Source organism: Cyclopterus lumpus, chromosome 9 (assembly GCF_009769545.1).
Source record: "Cyclopterus lumpus isolate fCycLum1 chromosome 9, fCycLum1.pri, whole genome shotgun sequence".
Taxonomy (NCBI): Eukaryota; Metazoa; Chordata; class Actinopteri; order Perciformes; family Cyclopteridae; genus Cyclopterus; species Cyclopterus lumpus.
Window position 1 is genome coordinate 512,501 of NC_046974.1, and position 12,500 is coordinate 525,000.

The 12,500-nt window shown below is 44.3% G+C and overlaps 1 protein-coding gene across 1 annotated transcript in view; it reads right to left on the reverse strand.

Moving 5' to 3' along the window:
- The window catches only part of LOC117735810 (nucleus accumbens-associated protein 2-like), an 8,693-nt gene extending 3,938 nt beyond the window's left edge, over nucleotides 1-4,755 (reverse strand). The window contains exons 1-5 of the mRNA XM_034540686.1: nucleotides 4,321-4,755; nucleotides 989-1,067; nucleotides 847-936; nucleotides 268-525; nucleotides 1-61 (exon numbers count right to left, since the gene is read on the reverse strand). The exon at nucleotides 1-61 is cut by the window's left edge and continues 116 nt beyond it. Coding sequence (XP_034396577.1) covers nucleotides 1-61; nucleotides 268-525; nucleotides 847-936; nucleotides 989-1,067; nucleotides 4,321-4,755 — 923 coding nt within the window. The remainder of the gene's footprint in view (nucleotides 62-267; nucleotides 526-846; nucleotides 937-988; nucleotides 1,068-4,320) is intronic.
- Between the last annotated feature and the right edge of the window lie 7,745 nt (nucleotides 4,756-12,500).

The following is a 12,500-nucleotide window of genomic DNA, read 5'->3' on the forward strand; positions in this document are numbered from 1 at the left end:
AGCACGCAGGGCCGACGCTCGTTAGCCGATGGGAGGGAAAGCATCTCCATCTTCTCTTGGACTGACCAATGAGAAAACGGAAAGAAGGGGGGGAGGGGGCTTATGTTAAAAGGACTTTGGTGCATCCTGACGAGTTGACATGTTAAGACACTTATGAAGGGAAACCTAAAGCAAGTCGTTCCTGCAGGACGTTTTGAGCTGAGGAACTAGACTATAATGTAGTTCATACTATAACAGATAGATGGATCGTACCATCATGTAACTTACTGTAGGGGTTTCCAGGATGTCCGTAGATGTGTTGGTAGAGTCCGGACTGGACGGTGTTCCCGTAGTAATCCTCCTCTAACTCCTCCGTAGGGGGTGAGATGGAGGGGAGTCTGTGGGAAGGCTCGAGCCTCCTGGACTGGAGCGCCCCCCGTTCGCCAACAGGTAGGACTGCAGCCCTGGAACCAAACCTCCGCCTGCACCCAGGTAACACAGAGCACTGCTCCTGGTGGCCTGGAAAGTCCCCCGAAAGTTCCTCCTCTGAGAACAGAACAAGCAGGACAAGATGGACCAGGAGGAGACAACACAGCAGAAAATTATTTATTATACCAGAAGCAAGGAGCATGGACGGTTCTGTAGGGTGCTCTACGGTGGTTTACAGTTCTGCACGGTTCTCTATGGTGTTGTCCGCGGTGACGTACAGTAGGGTTCTCTACGGTGTTGACCGGCTTTCTACGGTTCTCTATGGTTCTGCAGGGTTCTCTGCGGTGCTGTATCGTTCTTTACAGTTCTGCACAGTTCTCTATGGCTCTCTATGGTTCTCTACGGTGCTGTACGGTGCATGTGTATACTTCTCCTCACCTGGCCTCCTCTCCTCCTCTTCTTGCTCCTCCTCTTGCTCCTCTTCTGTTCTCCTCAGCAGGAGGAGTGTCGGCTCTCTCCTGTTTGATCCTGCTCACAGCCAGCAGCAGCTCCTCAGGGCTCGGAGCCGGCTGGTCTGGACTGGACTCCTGCAGGTGGGGGGTGCTGTGCTGCTGGACCATCGGCACGTCGAAGCCCCTGAGCTCGTCTGCTGAGGTTGTCTGTGTTTTAAAAAGATGAAACAGCTGATAAAGGTTTAAGAGAGTAGAAGGAAACAAAACACCAGCCGTGACACTAGTTGGGGTGTGGTCAGAGAAAGTTCCAGCCAATCAGCAGCCTCAGTTTTAAAGTGCATTGAGCTGCAGTTCCTGTAAGGTCCACTAGATGCTGCTGTTATCAAACTCAAAGTCAGCGGAGTCTGAGAGCAGGTTTGAAAGCAGCGCTTAGTCGGTGCCAGAAGTCCTGGAGGTCTTCAGGAAATATCAGATTTGATTAAGATTCAGTGTTATTCAATGACTATATGTGGTCTACCTGTGGTCTATATCTAGACTGTGTTGTCTACTTGTGGTCTACATGTAAACCATGGTCTACCCATGTCTATATGTAGACTGTATGTCGTCTACCTGTGGTCTACTTCTGGACTACATGTACTCTGTATTCAATTCAATTCAATTTATTTTGTATAGCCCAATATCACAAATCACAAACTCCCCTTTACAATCTGTACACATACAACATCCCTGACCTTTGACCTCACATCGGATCAGGAACAACTCCAACGAAATTGAAAAAACCCTTTCAGGGGAAAAAAGGTAAGAACCCTTCAGGGGAGCAACAGCCCAGATGGACAGAAGCAATATAACTATAACTTCAGTTTTGTCTGAGTTTAACATCAGGAAGTTGCAGGTCATCCATGTTTTTACGTCTTTAAGACATTCTTGAATTTTAGCGAGCTGGTTGGTCTCCTCTGGTTTGATCCATAGATATAATTGAGTATCGTCTGCATAGCAATGAAAGTTTATGCAGTATTTCCTGATAATGTTGCCCAAAGGAAGCATGTATAAGGTAAATAAAGATCAGCACTAAGGTCTAACAAGACCAGTACAGAGATGAGTCCTTTATCAGCACTAAGGTCTAACAAGACCAGTACAGAGATGAGTCCTTTATCAGCACTAAGGTCTAACAAGACCAGTACAGAGATGAGTCCTTTATCAGCACTAAGGTCTAACAAGACCAGTACAGAGATGAGTCCTTTATCAGCACTAAGGTCTAACAAGACCAGTACAGAGATGAGTCCTTTATCTGATGTAGAAAGTCACACAACTGATTTGCGACTACTTTCTCAAGGATCTTAGAGAGGAAGGGAAGGTTAGAGATTGGTCTGTAGTTAGCCAACACCTCTGGATTAAGAGTGGTCTTCTTCAGGAGAGGTTTAATTACAGCTACTTTGAAGGAATGTGGTACATGGCCTGTTAGCAAAGACACATTAACAATATCCAGCAGAGAGGTGCCAATTAAAGGCAACACGTCTTTAAGCAGCCTCGTTGGGATGGGGTCTAAGAGACAGGTAGACGGTTTAGAAGTAGAAACCGTTGAGGACAATTGGTCTAGGTTAATGGGAGAAAAGCTATCCAAATATACACCAGGGCATACAGCCGTTTCCAAGGCCACTCCTCTTGATGACAGATGGGCAGTAGTTAAGGGCAAGAGATCATCAATCTTGCCTCTAATAGTTCAAATCTTTTCCTTGAAGAAGTTCATGAAGTCATTACTACTGAGGTCTATAGGAATACACGGCTCCACAGAGCTGTGACTCTCTGTCAGCCTGGCTACAGTGCTAAAGAGAATCCTGGGGTTGTTCTTATTTTTCTCTATTACTGATGAGTAATAGGCTGCTCTGGCATTACGGAGAGCCTTTTTATATGTTTTAAGACTATCTCTCCAAACTAAGCATGATTCTTCCAGATTGGTGGAACGCCATATGCTTTAAAGCTTTCGTGATGTTTGCTATTTTTACCTTTAGTTAGTACCTCTACTAGATATTATCAATAAGTCTTTACTAACATGTACCACAGTCCTTCATGGTAGTACCTTTAGTTAGTACCTCTTCTAGATATTATCAATAAGTCTTTACTAACATGTACCACAGTCCTTCATAGTATTACCTTTAGTTAGTACCTCTACTATACAGTATATGATCAATGTGTCTTTACTAACATGTACCACAGTCCTTCATAGTATTACATTACCATATTACCCCACTAGAGAGCTCATAGTACCATATTACCCCCTAAGTGAGTTTAAAGTATATAAAGTGAAGCGGTGCAAGAGTTATTGATGTTGATTCAATTTGAGGAGGATCTGGCCAGAGATCTGGCCCTTTTTGTTTAGGGATCGGGTGTTAAACAGAGCAATTTTGAGATGTGGATGAATTTGGACATGCCGGGGTGCTTTGGTAAGGGGGCGGAGCCAGGCAACTCGCTGGCTATCCAGAGAGTCCCAGCTAGCCAGCAAGTTGTCCAGGGAGTAGACGTAGCGGTGGAGAACAGGTGCAACAGGTAAGCAACAAAATAAGACGAAGCATTTGCAGAAGAATTAAAAAACAGAGAAGAATGGCTTTTGAACTTAACTACACTGTTAAATAAAATTAAAATAACTCAAATGTATGTTCAATTGTAAATAAGGTAGAAAATCAAACGTTAGACTCGCCAGCGTCCCTGTGAGGATTAATTCAGAAGCGGAGCAGGCGGAGATACATCCCCTGTTGCTGCTATTTGTGGTAGTTGTAACTGTTCCACCATGCCTACTACTCACTATATGAATAATTTCTGTCATATTCATTGAATGTATTGCAACTCTGTTACATTGTTCATTCCGGTTCCCTGTGAAAGGGTCCAATGTGAGGTCAAAGGTCAGGGATGTTGTATGTATATAGATTGTAAAGCCCTCTGAGGGGAGGTTGTAATTTTGGGCTATACAAAATATACTGAATTTAATTCAATATGTGGTCTGCCTGTTTATGTGTAGACTACATTGTCTATATGTAGACTGTATGTGGTATATCTGTAGTCTATATTTAGACTGTATTGTATGTAGACTATATGTGGTATATATGTAGACTGTATGTATATATGGTCTATATGTAGACTATATGTAGTCTACTTGTTGTATATGTAGACTGTATGTAGACTATTCATGGTCTACATGTGGCCTTTATGTAGTGACTCTGGTCTACCTGGATTGTAGTCTCTATATGGTTTACCTGGATTGCAGTCTCTACATGGTCTACCTGGATTGTGGTCTATATGTTGTCTACCTGGAATGTGGTCTATATGTGGTCTATATGTGGTCTACCTGGATTGTGGTCTATATGTGGTCTACCTGGAATGTGGTCTATATGTAGTCTACCTGGATTTTAGTCTATGTAGTCTATCTGTGTCACAGGTACAGCTCTTTGAGTGTGGCCAAACCCACTTGTGAGTCGCAGCAGAGAGGCGAGGAGGACGAAGAGGCCTTCATCATCATCAGCTCCATGCCACGCTCCACGATGTTCTGGATCTGCAGGTACCCGGCGGTGTACATGAGGACCAGCTGTTCACTGGCGGCCATGCTGAGGCGCCCTGTGTAGCAGAACGACAGAATCTGCTGGAAACACATCGGCGTCACCGAGGACGGCAGCTCGAACACCGCCCGCGGGAAGGACGAGGACGAGGAGTCGCTGGCGGAACTGAACAGGTCTCTGAAGTAGAGTGAGGAGGCGGCGAGGACGGCCCGGTGCGCCTTGAAGGCCTGACCCTGCACCAGGATGGAGACGTCGCAGTAGTGACCCAGCAGCCGCTGCTCATTCAGGCTCCCCAGCACACTGCTTCCGAAGTCCGGGATCTCCACCTGCAGCAGCCCCTCCGACATGGTGGGCGGTCCGGAGGAGGGCGGGACAGGAAGTGATGGCTCAGAGGAGGCGGTCCAGAGTGCTTAAGTATCGGGGATCCTGTAGATATAACCTCCAGAACGCTTCAGATGCATGTTGTTGTGGAGGAAGCAATGAGGTCAGAGGTCAGCTCCGCACAGAGACACCTGAAACACAAGGAGGGTTAGTTTCACACCCCAGAAGCTGTGACACCTTCTTCATCTAAATATATACATATATATACACTTTGTATGTATGTATGTATGTATATATATATATATATATATATATGTATGTATACATACATATATATAATATATATTTATATATACATACATATGCCCGGGGCTGGTGGAGCTGTGTCATTGATGCTATTGCTGTCGGTGAGTCATTTGTCCTGCAAAGTCATACTTTTTTTAGGTAAAGGTAGCAGTAATCTACGCCAATTATTGTCAACAAACGGGGACACTGGAAGGTAGACTGTCATTTGTTGAGGCTCCAACATAAAATGTTGCCTTCTGGTTTCCATAGTAAGGGTGTTGGCGGCACCGGTTCCTCACGTCAGCACTCCTGTCGGTCTTGACTTGCATGTAAAAGACTCTGGTTCGGTGAGTTTGGATCCATACCTGACAGTTATTCATAAAGGTGTTGTGTCCCATGATATGAAGTGGGTAAAGGTGCCAATGACTATTTTAAGGGACACAGGGGCTTTTGACTCTTTCATTCAGGCTGGAGTTCTTCCCTTGTCCAAGGAGTCTGAGACGGGAGACTGCGTTCCTGTTCGTGGGATGGATTTAAACCTTCTGTTACTTCCATTGCACAAAGTAATGCTCAACTGTGATTTGTTCCAGAGTGGAGCTGAGTGGAGCTGAGTTGGCTGTGCGCCCAGCTTTTCCAATCCGGGGGATTTCTGTCATCCTGGGTAACGATTTGGTTGGTGCATGCGTCTGGACTCCGGTGGTGTCACCTGTGCCACTGAGTTCGGAACCAGGAGAAGGGAAACGTGATTTTCCTGAAGCATTCACGGCCTGCGCAGTGACCGCTTCGAAACCTGTGTCTCAGTCAGAGAAGGAAAATGTTGCAGGTAATTTCTGGCGGCCTCTGTCTAATCTTCTTGTGTCAATTTCTCGCAGTGACCTGGTTACAGAGCAGCAGGCTGACTCTTCAGAAGCCGTTTCAACAGGTTCGCCTGAGGCTGAGGTGCTAGCCAGTGCTGGTGGTTATTTTCTTCAGGATTTGCTGTTGGTGAGAAAGTGGATGCAACACAGTGAGAGTTGTGTTGGCGAGCCGGTGTTTCAGATAGTGTTGCCTGTTACCCCTCAGTCTGTGCTAAAAGGGGCTCATGATGAGTCTGGGCACTCTGGTGTGAGGAAAACATATGAAAACGTGCCATATATGCCAGCTGAGTAACAAACCGAACCAGACGTTAAAACTATTTGATCGTCTATTGTGTGGGTCCTTTGCCTCACTCAAAGAGAGTACGCGCTATCCTCCTAAAAGCTTGATTGAGTATGTCAACAGTTTCAGACATAGGCTTTACACAGCTGGAGAGCTAGCTCGGCAGAATCTGGGTTTAGCTCAGGGGAAAATGAAACGCTTCTTAAACATTGCATTTTACAAAGTGATACATATAAATATACATTGCATATTTGTACATGATTGAACTCAAGACTTTGCCTCTAAGATGTGAACGGATTGCATTCTGGAGCATGAGGTTCTCTGTTGCTTCCTACCAGTGACAAACGTTACTGAACCGGACGTACCGGAACCGGAAGTGATTATAACCGGAAGCAATGGCACAAAATCATATTGCTATTAATTATGTCTTGAAATTAATACAACAATTAAACAAAAAACAAAATATAAAATGCCTTAAAGGCAACACACTCCCTGCCTGACCTATATGAGGTCGCTACAAAGTTGCAGCAGAGAAACATTCCCTTCTTGATCCGTCCTTGGGTAGAACCGTCTCTAAGAAAGGTCTTTACACTCGGTCAGTTGTCTTCACCTCAACCTTTCTTACACGTCCATCCTTTCCAGGGAGCGTGGTGATAACCCTGGTCCTAGGTCAGCGATTGTCCCTGAGCAGAACTAGACCTCCCGTTTGAAGGTCTTTGTTGTCTTTGTTGTAAGGAAGGTAAGTATTCACGGCTCCACAACTGGTTGGCAAGAGCTTGGACTCATTTCCAGTGCTTTGTGTACAGGTCCGTGAAGTCTCCCAGTGGAGGTGGAACTCCTGTCTTTGTGTAAGGAGCATTGCCGGCGAGAGTATGAAGGGTTAGTCAGGATCCGTAGACACAGGGACAAGAGGTTGTGTGTTAATGATGGCTGTGACCTCTGAGAGGTTGTATGTTAATGATGGCTGTGACCTCTGAGAGGTTGTGTGTTAATGATGGCTGTGACCTCTGAGAGGTTGTGTGTTAATGATGGCTGTGACCTCTGAGAGGTTGTGTGTTAATGATGGCTGTGACCTCTGCCATTAGTGGTCGGCCGAGTGTTTTGCTGAATTGAGGATTCTTCTGGCAATGCCAATCATGCGTTCCCAAGAACCTCCCATATGAGAAGCATGTGGTGGGTTAAATACCCAGCTGCACCCCTGGTCGCTGATGTACGTCTGCACCGTTTTGTCCATCCTAAGCTCTTTGCACGCGCCAATAAAATTGGTACCGCAATCAGATTGGAGCAGTTTCGTAGAACCTCTCAGTGTGTGTCCAACAACTGTATTATCTCAACATGTACAGCCCTTGAACTCATACAGCTAAACATTATGGCCCATCGCTCCTCTCTGCCTGGCCTCCTCTGGTGCGTCTGGTTGGGACAGACCAAGGTCCAAAGTCGTCTAGCCCCACATATGTAAAAGGAGGACAGACGTTTAGGTGGCAGGTCTGCCATGCCTTGTTCTTCCAGTTTTCCCTGCAGCTTGCGAGTACTGAATTGATCCACAGTCCTTCTGTCAGGTGACACAGGAGATGTGCTTATTTTTGGATATAATTATTGGGTACTTTTCTGCAGTTGCGAGGTTGGAGTGCTTTAGTCTGCCTCCAATGCAGATGAGATTGTCCTCCAAGGTTGGACTGAGTTCCACAAAGCACTGTTTTTGGACACCAGTTGGTTGACTCGGAGAGCCGTCAGGTGTTCCTTTGTGCTGCGCTCAGCACAACATGCTTGGTCCCTTTATTCTGGGGTACGAGGTACGTGTGCCAGCCTTTGCTGGTTTGGTTTGAGTGTTTGAAGGATCTTGCCATGTGAACCAGGAAGGCTACTCCTCTTACTAGAGAGGCAAAGGTGGAGAAGTGTTGGAAGCGGTCAGAGGTTGGTCTCGGTTCTTTAAGGCAAGTAGCACAGGTTTGTGTTTGTGAGTCTCTTTAACGTTTCCTGTGTAGATGGAGCCGGAGGAGGGTCCAGTGAACCAAGAGGTTTGTACCAGGCGGGCGTGGTCAGCAGGGTTTCCCTCTGTAGGTTTAGGTTTAGGTTTATTCATTTGCACAATTCAAGCAATACAATTAAAAAATAAACAAACATAACAGAGATACATGAATATCACTGTGCAGGAAGAGGCAAAAAGCCAACTGGTCTTATTTGAAGCCTCCACCTATATAATATAAAATATTTTACAAAATAACAAACATAAAATGAAATATGCATAAAATAGACAACAAAAGAAAGTGTGTGTGTGTGTGTGTGTGCATGTGAAAGTAAGCATGGCTTGTGTTAGTTCAGGGATGTGGGAGCAATGGGAAGTGAAACAACTATAAATGTAGATCTAAGAGCTAAAACAAGAAAACAATGAACAATAGAACAATACATAACACTCTTGTAATTAATAATTAATTTAAAAATAATAGAAAATGGACCTCTGCTAGTCAGTAAATTACTAAATAAATTATCCTTCACCTAAAAGTATCTTATACATAAAAATGCAAGTTAAAGAAATGTTAATGTCATAAATAGTAAGAATCTGCAGTTTGTGAAATAAAGGAGCAGCTGAGATGTGAGACTGTGATCGGGTTCAAACCTAACTAAACGACTCTGGAGGACCAACATTTAGTAGGAAAAGTACTACATTACAATATGAACGATAGTACCTAGTGCCTAGTGCCTAGTATATAGTACCTAGTGCCTAGTGCCTAGTACCTAGTATATAGTACCTAGTGCCTAGTGCCTAGTACCTAGTATATAGTACCTAGTGCCTAGTGCCTAGTGCTTAGTACCTAGTATATAGTACCTAGTGCCTAGTACCTAGTATATAGTACCTAGTGCCTAGTACCTAGTATATAGTACCTAGTGCCTAGTGCCTAGTACCTAGTATATAGTACCTAGTGCCTAGTATATAGTACCTAGTGCCTAGTGCCTAGTACCTAGTATATAGTACCTAGTGCCTAGTGCCTAGTACCTAGTATATAGTACCTAGTGCCTAGTGCCTAGTACCTAGTATATAGTACCTAGTGCCTAGTGCCTAGTACCTAGTATATAGTACCTAGTGCCTAGTGCCTAGTACCTAGTATATAGTACCTAGTGCTTAGTACCTAGTATATAGTACCTAGTGCCTAGTACCTAGTATATAGTACCTAGTGCCTAGTGCCTAGTACCTAGTATATAGTACCTAGTGCCTAGTATATAGTACCTAGTGCTTAGTACCTAGTATATAGTACCTAGTATATAGTACCTAGTGCCTAGTGCCTAGTACCTAGTGCCTAGTGCCTAGTATATAGTACCTAGTATATAGTACCTAGTGCCTAGTACCTAGTATATAGTACCTAGTATATAGTACCTAGTGCCTAGTGCCTAGTACCTAGTATATAGTACCTAGTGCCTAGTGCCTAGTATATAGTACCTAGTGCTTAGTACCTAGTATATAGTACCTAGTATATAGTACCTAGTGCCTAGTACCTAGTATATAGTACCTAGTGCCTAGTGCCTAGTATATAGTACCTAGTGCTTAGTACCTAGTATATAGTACCTAGTATATAGTACCTAGTGCCTAGTACCTAGTGCCTAGTGCCTAGTATATAGTACCTAGTGCCTAGTACCTAGTATATAGTACCTAGTGCCTAGTACCTAGTACCTAGTATATAGTACCTAGTGCCTAGTGCCTAGTACCTAGTATATAGTACCTAGTGCCTAGTACCTAGTATATAGTACCTAGTGCCTAATATATAGTACCTAATACCTAGTGCCTAGTACATAGTATATAGTACCTAGTACCTAGTATATAGTACCTAGTACCTAGTATATAGTACCTAGTGCCTAGTATATAGTACCTAGTATATAGTACCTAGTGCCTAGTACCTAGTATATAGTACCTAGTGCCTAGTACCTAATATATAGTACCTAGTACCTAGTGCCTAGTACCTAGTATATAGTACCTAGTACCTAGTATATAGTACCTAGTACCTAGTACCTAGTATATAGTACCTAGTGCCTAGTACCTAGTATATAGTACCTAGTACCTAGTACCTAGTGCCTAGTACCTAGTATATAGTGCCTAGTATATAGTGCCTAGTACCTAGTGCCCTTCACCTAGTACCTAGTATATAGTACCTAGTACCTAGTACCTAGTATATAGTACCTAGTGCCTAGTACCTAGTATATAGTACCTAGTACCTAGTGCCTAGTACCTAGTATATAGTGCCTAGTATATAGTGCCTAGTACCTAGTGCCTAGTACCTAGTGCCCTTCACCTAGTACCTAGTATATAGTACCTAGTACCTAGTGCCTAGTATATAGTGCCTAGTATATAGTACCTAGTACATAGTGCCTAGTACCTAATACCTAGTACCATTGTTCAGCTTTGAGGACTATGCGTTGATCCATTGTGACTCTTTACGGACACAGCTGAGCACCACCTTGCTGTCCTTTGGTGGTCCAGCTCATGTTTAGGAGATCAGACATCTCTGGTTCCCTTTTCAAGGTCCGTTGGAGGGATGCAAACCGGTTCTGATTCTCCTGACATGAAGTCTGTGTTACCAGGTCGGTTAACGTTCTGCTGGTTCTCCTGACATGAAGTCTGTGTTACCAGGCCGGTTAGTGTTCTGCTGGTTCTCCTGACATGAAGTCTGTGTTACCAGGCCGGTTAACGTTCTGCTGGTTCTCCTGACATGAAGTCTGTGTTACCAGGCCGGTTAACGTTCTGCTGGTTCTCCTGACATGAAGTCTGTGTAAACCAGGCCGGTTAACGTTCTGCTGGTTCTCCTGACATGAAGTCTGTGTTACCAGGCCGGTTAACGTTCTGCTGGTTCTCCTGACATGAAGTCTGTGTTACCAGGTCGGTTAACGTTCTGCTGGTTCTCCTGACATGAAGTCTGTGTTACCAAGCCGGTTAACGTTCTGCTGGTTCTCCTCTGACTACCAACCCAGATCCAGTCGTTGAGCAAAGGGGGCGTTATGAGGTCCGGTGCCTGACCTCGTTTCAATGTGTTGGAGATGAGGCTCCACTTCACCACTTCACCACTTCACCACTTCTACACTTCTACACTTCACCACTTCACCACTTCACCACTTCACCACTTCTACACTTCACCACTTCACCACTTCACCACTTCTACACTTCTACACTTCTACACTTCTACACTTCTACACTTCACCACTTCACCACTTCACCACTTCACCACTTCTACACTTCTACACTTCTACACTTCTACACTTCAACACTTCACCACTTCACCACTTCTACACTTCACCACTTCTACACTTCTACACTTCAACACTTCTACACTTCACCACTTCACCACTTCTACACTTCAACACTTCTACACTTCACCACTTCACCACTTCTACACTTCAACACTTCTACACTTCTAGAAACAATGAAAAACAGCATCTCTAAACTGGGACAGACTGGTTTCCAGTTAAACCACTGGGTTCTTTAAAGAGGTCCTCCCCTCACTGCAGTATTCTCACTGACATCATCATCGTCGAGTACAGCAGTAGAGTCCAGTAGAGATTCCAGTTCAGTAGTCTAGTCCAAAAGAGTCCAGTAGAGTCTGTTAGAGTCCAGTACAGTAAAGTCCAGTAGAGTCAATTAGAGTAAAGTAGAGCCCATGAGAGTCTGTTAGAGTCCAGTACAATAAAGTCCAGTAGAGTCCAGTACAGTAAAATCAAGTAGAGTACAGTATAGTCCAGTAGAGTCTGTTAGAGTCCAGTACAGTAAAGTCCAGTAGAGTCAATTAGAGTACAGTAGAGCTCAGTAGAGTCTGTTAGAGTCCAGTACAGTAAAGTCCAGTAGAGTCAATTAGAGTACAGTAGAGCTCAGTAGAGTCTGTTAGAGTCCAGTACAGTAAAGTCCAGTAGAGTCAATTAGAGTACAGTAGAGCTCAGTAGAGTCTGTTAGAGTCCAGTACAGTAAAGTCCAGTAGAGTCAATTAGAGTACAGTATAGTCCAGTAGAGTCTGTTAGAGTCCAGTACAGTAAAGTCCAGTAGAATCTAGTACAATAAAGTCAAGTAGAGTACAGGAGAGCCCAGTACAGTAGAGCTTAGTATAGTCCAGTACAGTAAAGTCCATTAGAATCCAGTATAGTAGAGTCCTGGACAGTAGAGTCTGTTAGATTCCAGTAGAGTCCAGTCCAGTAGAGTCCAGTCCAGTAGAGTCCAGTAGTTCAGCGTTATTGTTGTTTACAGTGCAGCAGACAGACAGGCAGGCAGAAACAGTTTCAGACACACACAGACAGACAGTACAGAGACAGTTAGAGGAGGATGATGTCAGACAGACAGGCAGACAGACAGACAGTTCTTCACCTCCTCTCTGCT